The sequence below is a fragment of the Syngnathus leptorhynchus genome, chromosome 7 (assembly GCF_054491065.1).
Source record: "Syngnathus leptorhynchus isolate UIUO chromosome 7, UIUO_Slep, whole genome shotgun sequence".
NCBI classification, from domain to species: Eukaryota; Metazoa; Chordata; class Actinopteri; order Syngnathiformes; family Syngnathidae; genus Syngnathus; species Syngnathus leptorhynchus.
The window spans coordinates 4,779,198-4,799,376 of NC_141201.1; the positions used below are offsets into that span (position 1 = coordinate 4,779,198).

General features: G+C 42.0%; 1 protein-coding gene and 1 long non-coding RNA gene across 3 annotated transcripts in view; one reads left to right on the forward strand and one right to left on the reverse strand.

The window, feature by feature from the left end:
* The window catches only part of dock10 (dedicator of cytokinesis 10), a 37,108-nt gene extending 32,562 nt beyond the window's left edge, over positions 1-4,546 (reverse strand). Inside the window, exons 1-2 of one of the 2 annotated variants that reach the window (XM_085915968.1) lie at positions 4,440-4,546; positions 3,104-3,284 (exon numbers count right to left, since the gene is read on the reverse strand). In XM_085915968.1, coding sequence (XP_085772094.1) covers positions 3,104-3,211 — 108 coding nt within the window. In that variant the 5' untranslated portion in view covers positions 3,212-3,284; positions 4,440-4,546. Of the gene's footprint in view, positions 1-3,103; positions 3,314-4,439 lie in introns of those variants that run through there. The other variant, XM_085915969.1, reaches the window with a different exon arrangement.
* Positions 4,003-20,179, forward strand: part of LOC147054306 (uncharacterized) — a 47,781-nt gene continuing 31,604 nt past the window's right edge. The window contains exons 1-2 of the long non-coding RNA XR_015066640.1: positions 4,003-4,417; positions 15,194-15,332. This is a non-coding gene — a long non-coding RNA (uncharacterized LOC147054306). The remainder of the gene's footprint in view (positions 4,418-15,193; positions 15,333-20,179) is intronic.

Here is a 20,179-nt window from a genome sequence, read left to right on the forward strand (position 1 = left end):
AAAAAATAAACACACATGTTGGGCAGATGTGACCTTTCTCTTAGTTGCAGGCTTCAGGTTGTTGATAAAAATCGGAAAATATGGGAAAGAAAGGTTGTGTGATCTTTTGGGGTGACATTCACCTTTTTCCTACATTCCAGGAAGAGGACAACAGATTTATTGGGTTTATTATGATTGAAAAATGAAAATATTTGAAGTGGTCATCTTGATATGTGTGTTTGGGTGTAAAATTGCACGGTTGTTGCTTCATCATTTTGGTGACTGTGGCCAGAAAGCTACAACAATAAGTGATTTTGTAATATTGTGGGAACACTGAGGAAAAAAAGCCTAATGTTTTTGAGTATTAAAAAAAAAAATGAAACATGTTCCTCATGTTGTTCATATTCTTCTGTGTGCTGTTTTTTCAGATTGGAATTTAATATTTTGTGTTTTGGATTTAGAGAGTGAAAACTCAAATCCATGAGAGCTGTCTTTCTTGAGTATTTTTTAAAAAACGGTTATTCTGTCGATTTTTCCATCAATTAATTGAATATTATTTTGCATGCAAGTGTAAAACAAAACCAATTTTCCACCATTTACTGTTTACTAACTAATTAGTATTGTTTATCTGGTATAGTTTAGTGTTTGAAACAAAACCAAACAAATAATGTCATGTACTCACCAACCGAAGTAAATGCAGATGTTTGCAAATGTTGCAACACAGTGATAAGCAGTATATTTTCTTTACAATCTTAAAAAAATGAATGAGAAGCTGACACGAAACGATTTATCCAATTTAAAATTGAAAAATGTCACTTAAAAAAAAAAAAAAAATCACTCTGTAATCAAAATAGCTGTCGATTATTTAAATAATCGATTAGTTGTCGATCAATCTCAACAGCTCTAATCCTGACCTCTACTGTTTCCTTTTAGATTGTTTTTTTCCCTCACGTAACAGATAGAATAGTACTTGCCTGCAAGGTTGGTCTTTCCACATTACCATGGCAACTTTGCTGCATCCATCCAATAACAAAGGCTCAATAATCGTAGCCACCCCAAATGGATATGAGCTTATAGAACGAGGTGCATGTGGTTGTTGCTGGTTATTGTGACTGGCATCCAACTACACGATATGTCATGTAGTTGCTTCCCAGTAGACCACAAGGATGCCACATGTGGATATTACCTTTAATTTTCTGGGAAGAGTCGCAATAAAATGAGGGTGACAAAAATAATTCTAATCCAGTTTATCAGATCTCAAATAAGAAACAGATTTCCGTTTTTTTGCATTACAACAGTACAGAAAGCTCATAAAACGAGTGAATGAGCAGAAATGAAAGGGAAAGTGAGAGAAAGGTTGGTCGATGAGAGGCTCACGCTTCAATGAATGTTACGCCAAAGGGCCCGATTCTGCTGACCTGGTTTCTTTCACCAAAAAAAAAAAAAAAAAAGAGGCCATGCATTAACGCACTGACAAAAACATCCATGCGCCCCAAACGCCAGTGGACATTTTACACGCCCGCTTAGCTTGCGCTGAGCGTTTGCGTCATACCAGCACATTTCGACACACGTTTAACCCGATGTCCCCCCAGCTACAGCTCTGAATCCGGGATGCCTTCAAGTTCCAGGATTTTGCAGCCACTGCACTGTTGCTACTTGCCTACTACTTGCCTTGACATGCGAAAGGAGAACCCGCCGTGTGGTATAAAAACATTTTGGGAACGCGACTAGCGCTAATCAACAAAACAATGCAGCTCTCCCTACCTTGCTCAAGTCACTCTTGCTAACAACTGGCACCGCTTCAAAGTGGTTCTTTTGCTCCGGAAACTTTGGCCAGGATATCTACGCATGTCATTGGCAGAGAATCGGTCAAGGGGGGGTTGATGGTAATTATTCTCACATAAACATTGTCAGGAATAAGCAGATACAAATATTTGTCTGTTTGTTTAATTCCACACGTAATGGGTAAGCAGGCATTCTGGAGACCCAACAATTTATATACAAATGATTAAAAGTCCATAACAAGTCCCTTCGAAGAGCTGAGCTTGTTATTTGTATGGCATGTAAATCCTTATTGTGTACATCCAATAAGCACAACTGAAAATTGCTTGATCAGCATTCAATTCAAATGAAATCCTAAATTGATATTATTTTGACTATATCGAATCCACATTAAATTCATTGTCTACTGAACTGAAAACATCCTGCAATTTCCACAATCAAAAATAAATCAAATAAAAAAAAAAAAGACGCTCTGCTCTTGTATTGCAATCAATTGTGCACTCCGCTGAGCTGTGTCCTACTGACACACTAAATAGTACAGTGAGGAGAATGAAAAGCGGAGGAGAGTGAAGAGGTGTGACCTTTCTTTATGCAAATCTCCAGCACAGATACACTCTTACAGAAATATAAAAAAAAGCTCTCAAGATCTTGTCCTCCACTCAAATAAAAAATATAAATTGCTTTGTATACTATATTGGTTGGCTGCCTTTTTTTTTTTTCATTCCCCTCACCCCTCCTCCCATTTATATGTCATGAGAGTCTCCTTGCTATGATGTGTGACACACCCACTGGAACCAACCTTTCTCTTAATATCGTCACATAATAGGACAAAAATCGCTTGTAAATACAGTCTATTGGTTGCTCTTGTTTTCCCGCCCGGCTCCCTTCCTCCATTTTCCAGATGCAACCTAGAGCCAAGCCACTATTTATTTCATTCATCCAGAAGCATTGGAGAACACATCCCTACCGTCACATTTCAAGCCATTGTGCAGGTTTATGTGGAACTAAAAAAATAAATTTAAAAAAAGCAAGTGAGACACATTAAGCATTTAAAACCAGTGGATGCCACCACCCGCCCCCCGTGGGATCAATAAAAACGAAGCATTGCTGCACTGATGCCTGCACTGCATAGAAAGATGCAAGATGAATGTCAATGGCAGCTCCCGCACAGCTGGAAGAGGGCAGCGGTCTGCAGAGGATGGGTACTCATCACGTCCCCCCCTCTCGATCACCTCTACTTAAGAGGTTCGGCTAGCGCAGTGGACCCACAAGTGGTAATGCAATTTGATTTTTTTTATTATATATTTTTTTGTGACAATTCATCCCGACTCGTTGAACTCACCGCCACTGCAGAGTGTCTGACAGCGTTGCAGGCTGTCTGACGTATCTCCGCTGCGCTCCCGGGCTTCAGCAGGTTCTTGGTGAATCTCCGGGTCGATTCGGACGCCATGTCGTCATCCGATCGGCCGCGGCGGTCCGTGCAGTCCGGTGTAACGTGCCGCAGTCCGACCTGCTCCTCCTCGCTGCCAACATGAGCAGACAGAGTCCTCTGTTTACGCACACACCGTAGTATACACGCTGGGAAGACAGCTAGAAATCATCAAACAATAATTTCCTGTTTTTAGTTTCAAAGTAAAAGACATCCCGACAGTGTCGTTGGAACATCCACGTCAGTAACTTTTACTTTGAAGGTCCTACAGGATACCTACTTTATACTTATTTTGTAACTTACCGCAAAACGAATAGATAATTTTTACTATCGCTTTCTTGCAACTGAAGGGCATTTATATTCAAAATTCCCACCCTAGTAAACGTTGTTGAATCAAGTATCAATGTTGCTGCATTAAATGCTTCAAAGATAAAACGATAATATATTTCATTTGAGTGCGTTATGGAGTCCCGATGATCAAAAATGATACAAAACAAAAATGTCAATTAATCAGGAGTCCGGTCACGATCAAAGAGACAGCAATTAAAGCACGAGTTCACAGCGACACTCGGTGGCAGCGAATGGTTAAATAATTTGCAACATCTTCGAATTTTTTTTTAAAGCATTAAAAAGATTGAAAAGCATGTAGAGTAATATAAAGTGGCTATACATTGGGATTATTTTTTAACATTCGCGTTTGTCGTTGCCTATGATATTCTGCAAAAGAAGTGTTGTGCTGACCCCTGGTGTATAACAGCAGCACTGCAACACACCGACGTCACGTGATCGCCTCTTCAATTAAAGAAATCCACCTGTCGACACCATGTGCAAATGCAAATGCACATTTGCATGAGCAAATGCAAAAGTAATTTCACGTGGTAATTTGTTAATTTGCGTGTAATCTCGTTGAAAAACTTTATTTTAAGACTGTCGGCAAGTATTTTTTGAATTCATCAATACCAATTTCCCATAAAACAGAAGAATGTCAGCAGCTTGGAGGACTAATGCTAATTTGAAACAAGAAAAATATATATTGTGGATGGAAATGGCAGATTTGTGACGAACAAAACATTTCCAAAGAGAGGCAGTGATGAATTTTTTTTTTTTTTTAGTTTAAAGTTAATATTGCTGACGCAAGCATGGAAAATTTACCAACAAATGCCGCGACTTTGGATTCACATGTGGCTCAAGGGCTCGACGTGGAAAACAACAAAAATCATCAACAATGTAAGTAAAATTTTTGGTCTACCTTAGTTAAAATTGTTTGTAATGCAATTTGCCGTGATAATGGCCCAATTGCAAGGAATCCAAATTTTCTGCTCATTAACTACATTTCACATTGGCCATTAAGGCCCCTCTAGTCAATTAGATTTCCGGTTCTTCTTTTCTGTTTTTGTCATACCATATTTGATCTGTGGGTGGCAATATCACACCATGCAATGTTTGAAATGTTGGATTTACTGCACAAATTATTCAGGGATATTAAGATCAATTTTAATAGAATTTTAATTGATTCCTACAACGTGTTCATCTCAATAAAGTAGAAAATTCTGGTGGACTATATTTTCAGTAGTTTGATTAAAAAAAAAAACAAAGAGCTCCACTCCTTTACAGATTCACTACACATAGACTAAAATGTTTAATAACTTTAAACTTGTAAATTTAGATACCTGTCACATCTGTCCTTTACTATTAATAGTGGCAAACGGGAATTCAAATTCTGCACATGCTGAATATTCATCAGAAGTCATTCAGCAGGCTCATCTCAGAAAACTTTCTAAATACAGGTACATAGAATTCATTTGATTGTGGTTGCAAATGCAGACGTGAGAAGAATGTAAGAACAAGCGGTGGGAATACAAGAGGTTTTTTTTTCGTCGTGTTGGACAAAGACTCAAGATGAAGGGAGGTATGCGTTCCTAGTATATAAAAAGTAGACACTGAGGAAGTAAATCCATAAAACATATGGAGAGCAACAGCTTTGAACATATTTTGCCTCCAACTGTGGAGGACAAGTGAAAGTCATGGGAAAAGTCCGGCGTTTGTTCCAAAGTGTCTTGTCAAGAAAGCTATATTTATTTTCATGCCGAAAGCAACTTACAACAACAAAAATCCTTAAGAAGCAGCCAAAGAATCAACATGGACAGTAAATATGTTTTACATTTGAATTCAAGGTATTTATTCTGTGGAGAATTAAAAAAAAAAAAAAAAACTGTTTGCAACCTTTGTATGACTTTTGAGGTATATCCAGGCGACTCCAAATGATTCAACATTGGGGTGTTCAACTTTGGAGGTCTTCTTCATGAATCCATTGCATTTGGTCATTTGCAATTTATCATATGCTTAGATAACACAAGCATTGTGTTGTCAAACAATTGCTTTTGAGTCTCTCGATGTCATCCGCTTTACACAGGAGCTTTAACAAAGTCACTTTCAATCCCAGATACAAGAATCACTGTTAGTTCTCGACTTTTATTCCTTTTGTGTTTTTTAGCAAATGAATTGTCGTACGTCCTCTCATTTGTGCGGCGTGCGTGTATGTGTGTATTAGAGACGAGTGTCTGGCGCCTGAGGTGAAATCAGTCAGATAAAAGGCGGCGACGAGGTGTGCATCGCCGCCATCCTGACAGCTGTAGATTAAATTAAAAAACTTCTGACAAATCAAACAGATTTCTCTCTGGTGCGCTCCCTCGGCCTCTCTCCGTCTCCATCTGTCTCTCTCTCTCCTCACCCCTTGAGCCCTCATCAGGCAAGGCGGGGTGCGCAACTTGAAACAAAATGGATTTCATCTTAAGTACTCGGGCAGGCTTTGAAACCTTAACAGCTGCTAGGCCCGCGTGGCTCACGCTTTTGTTTTTTGGGCTGGTGCCTTTATTTCACATACTTCAACAAACTTGAGCCATATTGTGAGGGATGAAGGTAGGAACATCAGCGCTTCAAACGCTGACAGTAATTGAGAGATGAAACGGGCACATTTGCCAGGTTCTAAGAGGCACGCGCCGAACACCAAACATCAAAACCAAACCCGTTCTGGGAATAGCGCCGAGTGGCACGCTGCATCCAGTTCACTTGTACTAAGTTAGCGCTTTCTCATGCGCTTTTGCCTGTTGAAACATCTCACATCAAATTAGCCATTCAGAGTCAGTCAAGAATACGGCAAAATAATTATTTGTTTATCTGTCCTTACCAATAAACTCGGATACGAAGCATCAGCACATATCTCAGTGAAGTTGTTGTTTTTTTTAAATTACAAAGGGAAAAAATTTGAATCGACTCAAAGTGGGTCAATGTTTGAGCGCCCGGCCGGACCATACATTCTGAGAACCATCCAGCAAATCTCGGCCTTTTCTGACATCTGCTCTTTCTCATCCATTCAAATGAGCACAAATCTAGAAAGACCTCCTCTTGAGTTTTAATAGCCATAATTACTAAATGTGCTTTTCTGGATAAAAAAAATCAAAAATAAAGACAAAAAAAAGAAAAATACCCAACAGAACATCTTGAGAATTCCATCACTAGAGAGCAGTAGTGGGCAGCAGGTTGAAGGGAAGCTTTGGAAGCCGGGCAGCTTTAGCAGATGGTCAAACAGACTGAGCAGGGGCTTGGCTTCGTGTGTGTGTGCGTGCGTGTGTGTAAAAAGCATGGGGCCCTTCTCACCCGACTCCTCAAACCAAGCGAATTAATAGTCTCATTTGCCAAGGTAAACACTCTAATCAGTGAGTTTCCTCTCATTAAAAGTTAATTAGTTTGACATGAGTTTCCTGCCCAAGAAAGTGTTGGCCACTTACAACTCATTAGAGGCAAAGCAAAATATCACATGAAGAAAAGTCGCTGCTATGTGCGACGAGACGAAAGCTCCGTTACGAAACGTGCTGTGCGTATTTGGAACAGGTGTCAACCAAAAGTGCAGTTTGTATGTCACCACACGGGAAAAAAAATACATTCCTCTTAATCTGCTATTGCAAGTCATATATAAGAAAAAAATCGTCTACACACCTATGTTTAAATACCAAATATTGAAAATCTAAAAAAAAAAAAAGAGATTTGATAAATAGTTAAAAGATTTTCCGCAATTAACGGGAGTCATAACATGTACAAACCTGCACAACTTTTCATCATCAGAACAGTTCTGGCGCCACACTTTTAACAATTGAAATTAGAAACACACACACACACTCTGCCTCTATTCCCACACACTTCTCCATTTCCTCTCAACTTCATCTCTCCGCGACTTTCTAGCCTCTCGCTGATCTGTCTACTCACATTTCCTTTTCCTAATGAATCACCAAGTTTGACTTTTAGTCCTAATAAGCAACGCTAAGTCTCTGGAATGCGCTACGTTTGTTTTCCTATAATTAGCCTGACAGGTTCCCCGAGTTTGGGGCGAGATCTCCCGAGCGTCGGACGAGGAAACTCCGCCAATGCTTCCAGGTGGCGGTAAGACGAATGGAGCCGGCCTCGGGTTGAGACGGGGCAGGAAACATAAATGCGTGAAGAACAATGATGGGAAACGTCCTGGAGAAAACACACAAACCAGTGCTGAGAGAAGGATGGAAAGAAGGGAAGACAAAAGATGTTAGATGAGAAGGAAAAAAGAACAAACTAGAATCTAAATTCCTCTCAAGTCTTGCAATCAAACCCACCGAGTGGCATTTTATGGAGCCTCCCACAGAGCTGTGGGATCATTACAGGTGTCCAACTCCCATCAACCTGAATCTCCGTAAAGTCAACAGCCGAGGCTTCACCTCAGAGCTTTGACCTTTTAAGCCTGTCCCCTCTCTAAAATGCCTCCACACCCCAGCCCCACCCCTCCCATCAATCTTGGCCAGGTCACCGCGACAGCAAAGCACAAAGCTAATCACATCAGCGCGGCCGCCGTGCCACGCTCGCCCACTGACAAAATGTCACCAGAGAAGGCCGCGCCAAGAGACCTCTGGCCTGCTAAACATCTGCTGTGTGTGTGTGTGTGTGTGTGTGTGTGTGTGTGTGTGTGTGTGTGTGTGTGTGTGTGTGTGTGTGTGTGTGTGTGTGTGTGTGTGTGTGTGTGTGTGTGTGTGTGTGTGTGTGTGTGTGTGTGTGTGTGTGTGTGTGTGTGTGTGTGTGTGTGTGTGTGTGTGTGTGTGTGTGTGTGTGTTGGAGACCTTTTACGTTGGTCGGAAAGTGTTGTTTGTGTTAACATGCCAAATTGTTTGCACAATTGTTTTTTTAAATCCTGATCCTAATCTACCGTTAAACACTCCCATTGTCCAAAAGTGGCATTTGAACAGTAGACACAATACAAAGAGAAACTGATCAAATCTGTTGCTAACCAAAACAACAGCACCTAGATAAGTGTTGAAATGCTTTCCCAGCTGCACGAATCATAAATGGATTTTGTGCTAGGTGGAGGCGGTATCCTCCAGTCCGATCGTTTCCCAAGTCTCTCAGCACTTTGGCGCGTGACCACGCAAATCTTGACTTCTGCTCAATCATCATCGTTTCTTGCCTTTTCATTTCTTCATAGCAGCAGTGGCGGGGCTAGCGTAGGGGCCGCAGGGGCACTGCTCCCCCTGAAATATACTTAATAATTGACTCCTACTAATAGCAGTATTTTATTATTTTTCTGGGAGTTGCGAAGAGGACTTAGAATTATTATTATTATTCACGATTTTTTGGAGGAATTGTTTAAGTTTGTAATTTTTTTTTTTGCTGACCCCTTGAAATATTCTTTGCAAAATTATTTAACATCATTGGGAAAATGCACTGTAAAAGCCTTATCCCTACTAGTATCAGGCGGTTTTATGGGATGTTAAAAAAAGACAACGGCACATGCACGATGGAGCCGGTCCAATTACCGCCTCACCCGGTGCTACGCTATTTGCGTGTGAAGCGGCATGCCAAGACGAAGCTTCAGAGCCCAATCTGAGTTTCGCACCCTGCAGCAGCAGTCTGCCTTCTCCTGCCAAACTCACCTGGACCGGCTTCACCTGCGCTCGTGACCCAGTGGGTGCGCCGCAGCTCTGCGTGTGTAGAGCTGCTGCCCAAATCAAAGAAAAATACAACCCAGCACTCCGTTGTAAGGAAAAGGGTTCGCAAGGTGCAGGACGTACGCTACAATCACAGTATGGGAGGTACTCAAGCCTGCCAAAAGAGCTTTTTTTTTTTTTTTATTGACAGGTCGGCTAACATAACAGTAGCTGCAAATCGCTGTTATGAAACCAACTGAGACTTTTCTGTTGGCATCTCAATGACTTCAATTGAAAAAAAAAACCAGTCATATACCAAATAGCTCGTTAGTATCTTAAGTCAAGCAAGCAAACCTGTATATGTTTGTATCACAAAAACAAAAGTACTCTCCCACTATTGCTTGAGCTGAGCTCGCAAGGCTTAGCGATCAATTCTTGCCGGCAGCTTCTGTGTCATATTGACACCGAAAACATTTGCATCGTTTGATTGTCGGAAGTTCCGTCGCGAGAGGATTAGCCCCGAGGATTATCGCCTGCTTTGTTTGGAAGTCGTTTTCGGGTTTATATTTGGAGAAATCGATACGGTCTTTTTTTAAAAGATTGAATTCTATTAACCAAAACGCAAGGTTATGGGGCTTTGCTTGGCACGATGGGAGCTAAGGGATTGTCTGCAGTTGAACAATATCAGCATAACCTCTACTTTAACCTCGCATTTGGAGCGCTATTGATTCATTCCCTTTGAAGAGGTCCTTGAAATTGCCGCAATGAGGAGCAATCTGTTGGGGCATCCGAGGCACTGGTCCAAATGAGAATGTCTCCGAGCCGAAGATAGATAGACGGACCGAGTCTCAAAGGCGGTGAGAAAAGACAGACGCGGGCCAAAAAAATAAAAAAGTTAAAGAAGACTAAGTATATGAAAAATAAAACAGAGGACTCCTCGTTTCAGAAACAATAACTTCCCCGCTGATGGGAAGCAAAACCCTGAGCTGTTGCAATAGCATGTCCCTGACAGAACTCAGGCCGGATCTGGCTTATTGCATTACCGGCCCAAAAAAAAAAAGGGGGGGGAGGGTAGAAATAATCAAAAATGCATCTGAAATAATGCACTTTTCAGACTCTATCCATCATTGTTTCGGCACCCTCGATCCTTTACGAGAAGTGAGCGAGCGACTGGGAGGAGGGCGAGACGCTCTCTCCCGCTCCCACATCCAGGGAGGAGAACGGGTAATTAAATTGTCCGGCGCTCCCTAAGAACTCAAATGAATGAAATAGATGAATGCTATTGCATTATGCCACAATCGTGACCCCCGCAGAAAACTAATGGCGGAATAATAGTTTGAGCTGGCGCTTGTATTTCCCTGATGCGGACCATCACTTGAGTGAATAATATGCAACTGCACTTGAAGTCAAACGCTTTTGTCCTCCACCTTGACTCTGTAATGTCCCGTCTTTGTGTCTACAGTATCTGTTGGCTACTTTGCGTGCGGACTTTCAAGCTAACGCTAGTCCAAAGTGGCCGAGTGTACCGCTTGTACAGATATTTTCTCTTTCTTCCACGATTCTGCACAGGGCTGCCCAAAGACGTTTGGTTTTCCTTTGTAGTGTGTTGACTGCAAAGAGAGGAAAGTTGTCCTGAAAAACCGAGCAAAAAGAGCTGTAAATAAAAGATCAAACCACAACTGTGAATAGAACCAACGGCCTGGTCGTCAGGGCAATAACTCACCACGTATCACCACTTGTTAGCTTGACGAGTGCGGCGGGGTTAGCATGAGGTGAGATTTTTACAGTTTGTGTCGTACCTGAGGCGAAAAGAAAAGAACTTTATTTACTGTAATTATGTGATCATGATATGCAATGTCTGATAGCTTGCCGATACTTTACGTCCATAGTTTGTACTTTCTTTGTAGCCTAAAAATGCCTGGTACGGTGAAAAATGATTTTAAGTATATATATATAAAAAAAATGAAACAGTTTGGAAAGGATACACACAACAACTCTATGTACTATATGGAAAAAAAGCGTGTTCGTGAAACGTACAGACAACTAGTGCGTGCCAACCTAATGTCCAAACTTTCCAATACCGTTGATGAGAATTGTGGCACTGCCAATATGGCCGCCATTGACGTGCGTTTTCTTGTCATGACAATTTTATTTTAGAACTTAAATGCCCTTGTGTTACCGGCAGGTAAATATTTGCCAATATTATCTAAAAACATCAATCATGACAAGTAGTTGAAATGGAGTGAAATGAGTCATGGTCAAGAAATATTTGTGTTGGGTGTTTTTTGAACAGCATATTCATCACAAAACAGCAGCATGATCAAGTTTACTTGGAATAAGCGAGTACTCAAATTTTAATATTTGCACTGATATTGTATTCTCGCTAATTCTAAGTCATTTTTATCTTTGCATTTTTTTCTATACAATTGTTTGATGGCCAGTAGATGGCAGCACTCAGCTACGCATAGGCTTCCCCTCAGCCCGTCTCCCAATTTCTTCATTGATATGCTTGGTCCAACGGTGCATTGAGATGTTTAGTGGCTGATGTTACACAGTGTAGGTCACTAGGATGATCGGGGGGCCAGGTTACCCACTACTGCTTCCCACTTGCAAAATGTCTCCTCTACCATGCAACAAATCCACTCCTGATCAACCAAATCACTTGTGCCACATCCCTCGACTGTGATACTAAATATAACTAAACAAATAGCTGTCTGGGGAAATAAGCATTTTCCCAATACCTAAGCTGGGGCTGATTCATAGTCTTGCCTTTTAGCACGACTAGTGAAACTTTGAAATAGCCTTGAAGTAAAAGTTGTTTTTCTATTATTAGACATAGACAGCGCCGGTTTATTTCTGTTTGTATATGCTGGAGGGGATGGTAGCGCTGCTCCTCTCGGCCTTGTTATTTGATTTCCTTTTTTTTCTTTCTTTTTCTTTTTTTACAAAGGCCACAGTCAAAGCTCATGTCAAAAGAATGCCTGCACTAACAAAACAAGCTTGACTGATAAATACCCCAGTTTTCACTGTGCGTGCGTCTGTTTGTGTGTTTTTGAACGTGCGTCGCTCGAGGGGCGACGCTGCGAGTGCGCTTCTGATTCAAAAGACCCGAGTAGCTTGAGACACCATGCAACTTAATAACCATGTCTAATGATACCTATCAGTGATGGAATACACACTCGCACAGCCAGGCTCGAACCCGCACACACTCCTTTCCAGACCCCTTTAGGCGTAACACCACCTTGCCGACTGTTGAATTACAGAGCAGCGATAATCAGGTCAGCCCGCAGGTCCTTCGGGATTGGAGGTGTTCATAAACATTCCTGCTGCTCTTTTTTTTGTGTTACTTCCTGCGGTAAAACGGCGAGGCGCTCCCGTCGAGCTGACACAGGCTCGCTGGTGCGTCGGCTCGCCCGTGGGTACACCATCTTCATCATCATCATCAACATCATCATCATCATCTCCGTGTGGAGATCCTTCTCCGGGATATTAAAACACACTCGGGCTTCATGTAGACATATCATCAGAATATTAATCGTCGTATTAGCATAAAGAACCCTCCTAGTCATCTGCATCTGATTTGACATTTGGCATTGAAATCAGTGCAGCGAGTTAAAATAATAATCTAGCGGCGTTATACATTGCTTTTAAAGACAGAACAAATGAGCGTGTGTGTGTGTGTGTGTGCGTGCGTATGCTACTTGAGGTTGGTGCACTGTGCCAACTACCTCCTCCTCCATGTATGAACCTTCTACAAACAAAGACCAAAAGAACACAAAGGCGTGGGTTCAGTGCATGTCTTCCCCCCCCCTCTCAAAGATGTCAGGCTCTGCTTTTCAAAGATTTGACTCTTGCTCGGCAGTCAAACAAAACAAAAACCCCCAAAAATAAAAAATAAAAAACGAAATCTTTTGGTAAATTGATTAGGTTCTCCAAACTTTTCAGGTTTTTGATGCAACTGGATGGGAACGGTTGAATACTGAAGTTCAAAAAGCTGAAGACTCTTTGATTCCCGTTCAGTGACCCGCGGCCTTGTTGACGTATCCCGCTGAGGTTTCGTCTGAATAAGAAGGTGACAGACAGGTCCATGTTCTTTATCAGGAATGTCATTTTTTTATTTTATTTAGGAACATGTTAAATGTAGCTCCAGTTTGTTATCTGGCAGGATACATATCCTCCAACTCTCGCTCGGGTTTTATATCACAACCATAAACTCGTCACAGTCGTTCTTGCTTGGGGTACCTCTAAGGGGCGAACGTTCAAGTTTTTTGGGTTTCAAATATTGTTTTCAAGGAATTAACATTTTGAACTGTTTTGATGCAACTCTTGATCAAAATACCAACAAAGCTCCAAACTACAACACTCCCCACTTGCTCTCCTCTTTGTTCAAGCTCAATCTAATTTCCTCTTTCTTTTATGCCCATCCTGTGACACCGACCCCCCCCCCCATCCCTCCCTTCATTTCATTCCCGGTGTTGACTTGTCATTCCCAACAACGGGCAATAAGATCTAAATACTGTCCAGACCTTGAAAGCGGCTCCGCCATTCATCTCAGCCCTCCTCAATGTCAACATGTCTCCAGCGGTGCAATGTAAACAGCTCAGCCGCAGCACAGCGAGCACAGAGTGCCTGATTGCCCCACAACAGTCCCCAATCAAATGGAAATATGAAATAAATCACAAGTGACTAGCGTAGCTTTGGGGGCTTTGCTGGTGTGGCTAAAAACCCAGGGCTCGGGTTAAATGCATACAAATAAACAAACCACTGTAGCGTTATCACGCAAGAGTCTTCAGCAATGATTTTCGACTCAAAGGTCGACTCAACTAATTTAAGGTAACGACCAATCACTAGTTCACCTATTTTTCAGGTTTGTTCGCATGTCGTTTGCAAGCTTAGCCCTTTGACACCATGAGCAAAAAGCATTTTGTATTTTGTACATTCTACATAGTGCATGATAATCAAACGATTAATCGTTTATTTATCGGTTATTGCTTGGACTTTAATAATGGCGACAGGTAAACGAATTCATTTTTATATGCATTATTTAAGAACGACTGAAACTCAACCAGCATCGAGAAACACATTATGTTCAATTGTAGACGTTCCACTGTAATCGTAAAATCGAACATTATCGGAAATGTAAAGTAAAATGTTTCACAAGAATATTTCAGGGATACTTCCTGCTGTGTATGACATGATTAACATTCCAAGTTTCAATGTCAAATCAGCAGGACCAGGGCCTAAAGCTGGCCTGCATGTGGGGGGGACTCGGTCAGCGGCTGCGGTATGAACATGACGCTTCAAGTGTGATGGCCGCCTAATAGCGTGTCATTAAACTGTTATGGTTACGCGGCTAAGCGGAGCAGAACCCAAGGTGCTTAACCTTGGACTAGGCGAAGCTTTCAAAGCAACTATTCACAGCGCAAGTCCGTCTGTCTCATTACAACGCTTCGTCTGATTTGTGTATTCGACGTTACGGTTCAAATAAGCACAGATTGCTTGTGACACTTTCCAAGTATTTGATCAAAATCAAATATGTCGAAAAGACCGGTGAAGGCTTGCTTGCTAGCTAGCTAGCTGGGTTGATAGTTGATGCAAAGTGGGGCTCTTGTCAGTCTGAATACTAACCGGCTCTCTGATCTCTGCCTTTGCCTGACTTGCTTTTCTCCGCTAACAAGCCCTTTCATTTCCTGTTTGGGAAATCTGTTCTTTGTAACCACACACACACATAATCGGAGTGGGAAAGTGGCCGAGGAAGTAAAATTGAGGAACGTTTCCAGGACTTGATTTGTGTTTTCATTCTGTTAAACTGTGTGTGGCTTTCAATGGTGATGACTGCTTGGTGTGTGTGTGTGTGTGTGTGTGTGTGTGTGTGTGTGTGTGTGTGTGTGTGTGTGTGTGTGTGTTGTGTAGCAATCGAAGCTTGTGATTTAGTGACGCTCGACAATAGGAAGAGAGAAATGTCCAATATCCAAACTGACCTGCTTGTGTATAAATGTTTTGATTCGTTCAGATGCAATTAAGTCATTAAGCTCCTTCTTGCTCTTCTTCTTTACAGTATGACGGTTGACTATCTTTAAACCGTGCGTTGGCTGGAGTGGAAGCCAAGAACACGCAAAAGAACATCTCAGCTCGGTCAAGAAGACCAGATTAATGATAAAAATGAATGACGTGCCGGGCGATGGCAAGAGGCAGAGGTAAGTCAGCGCCGGAGAGCGCCATTCACTTTGACCCTCACTGATCTCTGCTGTCTATAGCACTCAGAGCCCAAGAAAGCGGATTCGCTTTCAAAAAAAAAAAAAACGCATCACTTGTCAAAAGGAGCTGTCAGACACTAAGGTAGGAAGGCACTTCAATTACTGCAAAGAAAGTAAGCGCTTAGCCTGGATGTGACGTTTCTGTTGATCTGGCATTTTTTTTACTGACAAGAAGATACAAAAAGCAATTTTTTTTTTTACTTACGTCTTCTAATTAAAAAAAAATAAAACAGCCAATGTAGTAAATTTTTGCATGTTTCTTAAGATAACATAAAGCAAATCCATGTTAGCGATATTTTTTTTTGCCTACTTTACTTACAAATTCTGTGGAGCTCAGCATAAAACAAATCATTATATGCTAAATATATGCATGTTGAATTTTTTTTTGGACTGCAGTCACAGTATTTTTTATTGCTATGACTTTTATATAATTTAAAGAAGTAGCTTGAAAGAAAAACACTCTCATGACGAATATTAAAAAAATGCACATTGCAAAATATTATTTATTTTATTTTATTATTATTTATTTGATGAACGCGCGCTAAGCGATTATTCATAGCCATTCTAGTGTTGCCTTTTAATTCTCGACGGGATAAACCTGCAAATGTAATCAATGTGTGTTGGATAGAAACAAATCATCGGGGAGAAAAAGATGGTCTGTTTTCGAAAATCAGTAAGGAATACGTGATTTGTAGCAATTTGCAAATCCGCTCCAATTCCCCCGCTGTTCATTAGTCAATTATGCGCAAGCATCATCCCAAAAGGCGAGCCGAGCCTCTTCATCTCAACCCTTGTTTTTTTTTTTTTTTACCTTCTTTCATCTTCCCGCCTTCCCGTCGTTCCCCATTTATATGTTCTTACTTCATCTACACTTTTCTTTCTACCTCTCCCCTCACACCCCCCCCCCCTGTTCTCTCTCCCCTCCTCCCAGGAGTTCCCACATTGAAAGCACGACAGCGGAATTTGTTTTGCCGCCTCTCATCCGATTAGTGTTGATTTTTTTCCTCTGCCAAGCTGTAGTTCGGTGAAGTGGATGAACTTCTCTAGCTGTTCATCACAAGAACTGCTCTGCTCGCTGGCCCTGCGGTTTTGTTACCTGCCATTTACTATGAAATTAAAATCAATGGACGCCTAAATTCGATTATGGCTCGCCATCATTGAAAGGCCGATACGGAAGGTCAATCCCAGCACTGCTTCAACAATACATCTGGTTTTTTTTTAGTCGTCATTATCATGTCGTCACTTCGATTTTGCCAATCCTTTGAAACGACAAGAATTCACATCTAGTTATTTAGCGGGCTCGCCACTCAATAAACGGCGCAAGTTAACCTGAAGCCTCAGCACTTGGCTTGAGTTGCGCTCCAACGATGACACACTGGCCTGTCTGAGCAGTAATGACTATGATTTGTGCTCTATTATTAGAGCCGGGGCCCCTGAGAGCTGCCCTCAGAGACCCCCTCGTTCTTTCCTGCTGTTTCTGGATGAGGCTGCTAATGTAGTGAATCACCAGGCGCGGGATAACATGCTGATAAGCGGCAAAATGATTCTTCTTTCGTGTGTGTGTGTGTGTGTGTGTGCTCGTTCCCTCTGTACTTCCAAAATAAAACATCCGATTACAAGATAGCCATTTTAATCATTTCTGCAATTACAGCCTCTCAGAAAACACCCTCTCAATGAAAATGTACAAATCGCGGCAGGGCCAGGGTCATAAAATGTGTTGAGACAGAAATAATAACACACCTGAAAAGAGCACAAGAGAAGTTAGGAGGTGTGAGATGTGTACGCTATCTCGCCAGGTGGGTTCAGAGCTGTCTGGCAATGTCACCGTGTCATCGCCATGGGAACACAGAGCCCGCAGACTCTTTTTGGACTAATAGGCAGTTGTCAAGGCAATGATAAGATAAACGCTGCGTTTGATGGAAACATAGAGCGATGGATACCGAGAAGCCGAAATAATCAGCGGAGAGCTCGGAGGGGAGAACAAGAGGTGTCGTGGGGATGGAGTTGGGAGAAGGAACGAGGGAAGCGGCACAAGATGGGCTTCCCCGAGGGCGTCAAACCTCGTTCCCGCCCCTCTCTTTGTCTTTGTGGGCCTTTTCAGTTCCTTTCTTCTTGATTTTTGCTTTGTGACACTTGACTGTAGGAACACGAACGTCGGCGTCCATGTTTGTGCTCCGAGTGGGTGGGTCGGGGGGGTGCTTATCTAATGTCAAGGATTGAATTCAGTTAGCCCCAGTGGGATTGGGTTAGGAGATGTCAGAAAGATAGATGGGCATCATGCTGCGACACTACAGCACCCCTACACTGCTCCAATGGTTTTGCTCTAAGGCTAGCATAGTGTATGTATGCTTGCTGTTAAAGTACAAAAATATTTGGTTTGACGAAACGAAGGCTAAAATGTAGATGTATGCACTGGCACAGGTAGGATTTTTGTTAAGGGGGCCAACATTTCTGCAAAACAAATGTCTTTCCTCAGAAAACACTGATAAAGCTTCACTTTATATTCCCTTTGGGGATGGTTGGAAATGTGCAAAAAAAAACTGGTCTGGAAATTGGGGGGGTCCAAGCATATATCGAGGGGGGGAGGCAGTGTCCCCACAGCCCCCCCTCTAGCTCTGCCACTGTGCATATGTACAACAAAGTTACTGATGGTAAAAGAGCTATTCTAATTTTTTTCTTCCTTATCTACCATCTTTTGATGATTTTTTTTTTAATTATACAACAGATTTACATTTTCCACCATCCCTCCAAGGGCATCACTTTTTTTTTCTTTTCCCATCTTCCATGATTGATGCATCCTGGGACTCTTTTTTTTCTGTCACTCCTCCCTCAGAGGTCCTGAAGAAAAGTGACCATGTCCCTCAAAGATATTCTCTCTTGATGAAAACATCCAACTGGAATCTAACATTTGATCAAATCGCAAAAAGATTAGCAAACAAAGAGAGATGACAAGACCTACCCATACCTCGTTGTCCCTTTGGCCTCTACTTGGACTTCCCTGCCAATCTTGTGGTCGTGTATTGATTCGTTTCCAGTTGTATAACAAAACCGTTTCTTTCTTTTCCATCTTGTATTTCATCCACTATGTTTACATATAAAACATACAGCAGGCGTAGACTAACCCACAAGCAGACGTCAGACGTTGCATGATTTACCATATCGACATCCAGCGTGTTTTTCTTTGTTGCAAACAGACACACACACACACTACCTATACGAGTGTGTATGGCCCGTATGATCTTTCCTCAAGAGAGTCTGATAGACTCGGATGCCCCGCAGTAATGGCTAGCATACCTGGCCATTGCTGCCTTCTCGTGGCCTCGGGCAACTACTTAGCAATTCTGCTCTGAATACAATGGGCTACACACACACACATATGTGGAGTAGTCTTCTTTCAAAGCAGTAATGAATTTTCAGTCCTTGGAACGGTTCCTTGTGATACACTTCAAACGGCTACTAACTAAAGAAGAACTATTCTTTCACCTTTTGTCCGCCACTGTCTGCTTGTCCGTCGGTTTTTGTTTTATCTGACGCCAAGCAATGATTTCATTTTTTTTTGTAATTTCATTATCATAGCATTCTTTTGTAGGGCTCTAAAAACACATCAGTTCTTGTCTGCTTCTTCACTTTCTTCTACAGCTCCCTTTTTGGATACGCTTATATGTGCTCATATTTGTCGTTTGACATGAGAAGAGGAAGAACCGGGTGGCACATATGAAGATGTGCCAATCACCGAGACGAGAGAGGACAAGGGGTTTATACTACGGCGGACAGCGTTTGAAAAGAGAATACATTTCTGTCACACTCACTTCCCGTCGGCAGCGGGGTTTTTTTTTTTTTTTTTTTGGAGTCTAGCGCCGGAGACGCTCGGTCAGGCGCTCTCGAGGCGTCTCGTGACGATGTCGGAGGGGGACTCACCTGTCGGGGAAATGACACAACATTACATTACCGCTCGAGACACTTCAGTGGACACATATGCGGGGTCGGCTATTGGTAACCAGGGCGGCCAGTTCATTGGATGGGAGGACAGGGTGATGTAGAGGCGTGTAAATATAAAACCCAGACTTCCTGCCGTCTCCTCCATTATGGCAGCTACGGAAACTTAATCTGTCTGAGCAGCGCAGCTCTCTGCCGGGCTGCCTCACCTAGGTCGCAATCTACTGCGGCCATCTCCACGCAGTTCCTTCTTTTAGGTGGAATTTGAATGCAATGAATTTTATCAGATCAGATTTTTTTTTTTTCTTACAATATTTGTGATGAATATTTAAGTGCGAGCATCCTTATTTTTCATTTGATGGCAATTAATGATGACATCACAGCACATTCATGGGAACTGTTTAAAATCATGTTTCATACATTTAAAAAAAAAAAAAAAGCTTCAATTTTATGGCCACTGCAATTCAATTCAGGGGGGGGCTGGAGAGCCCCTAAAAATGAACTAGAACCGCCCATGCCTTGAGCACAACTCTCCTTGTATGCTCTGTATTTAACCTTGTCATACATGAAATGACATTTACAAAATAGCTCAACATGTTGCGACAGCAACGCAGTGGGTGGCAGCCATATTTATTTTCTACTGTGGGTGTGGTGAACATCTATGCGATTATCCGACTTTTTTTTTTTCTCCCCCCCCCCCCCTACCTTGACCTTGCTCACGGAGGGTATTTTCCAGTCAGCAGAACGCTTTATCTCTGAGAGCGACAATCAATAAGGATAATTAATGATGCCCGCCGCAATGATAGCCTCAGCAGTCATTACCAAGCATTAATCCGTGCAGTCAGAGGAGG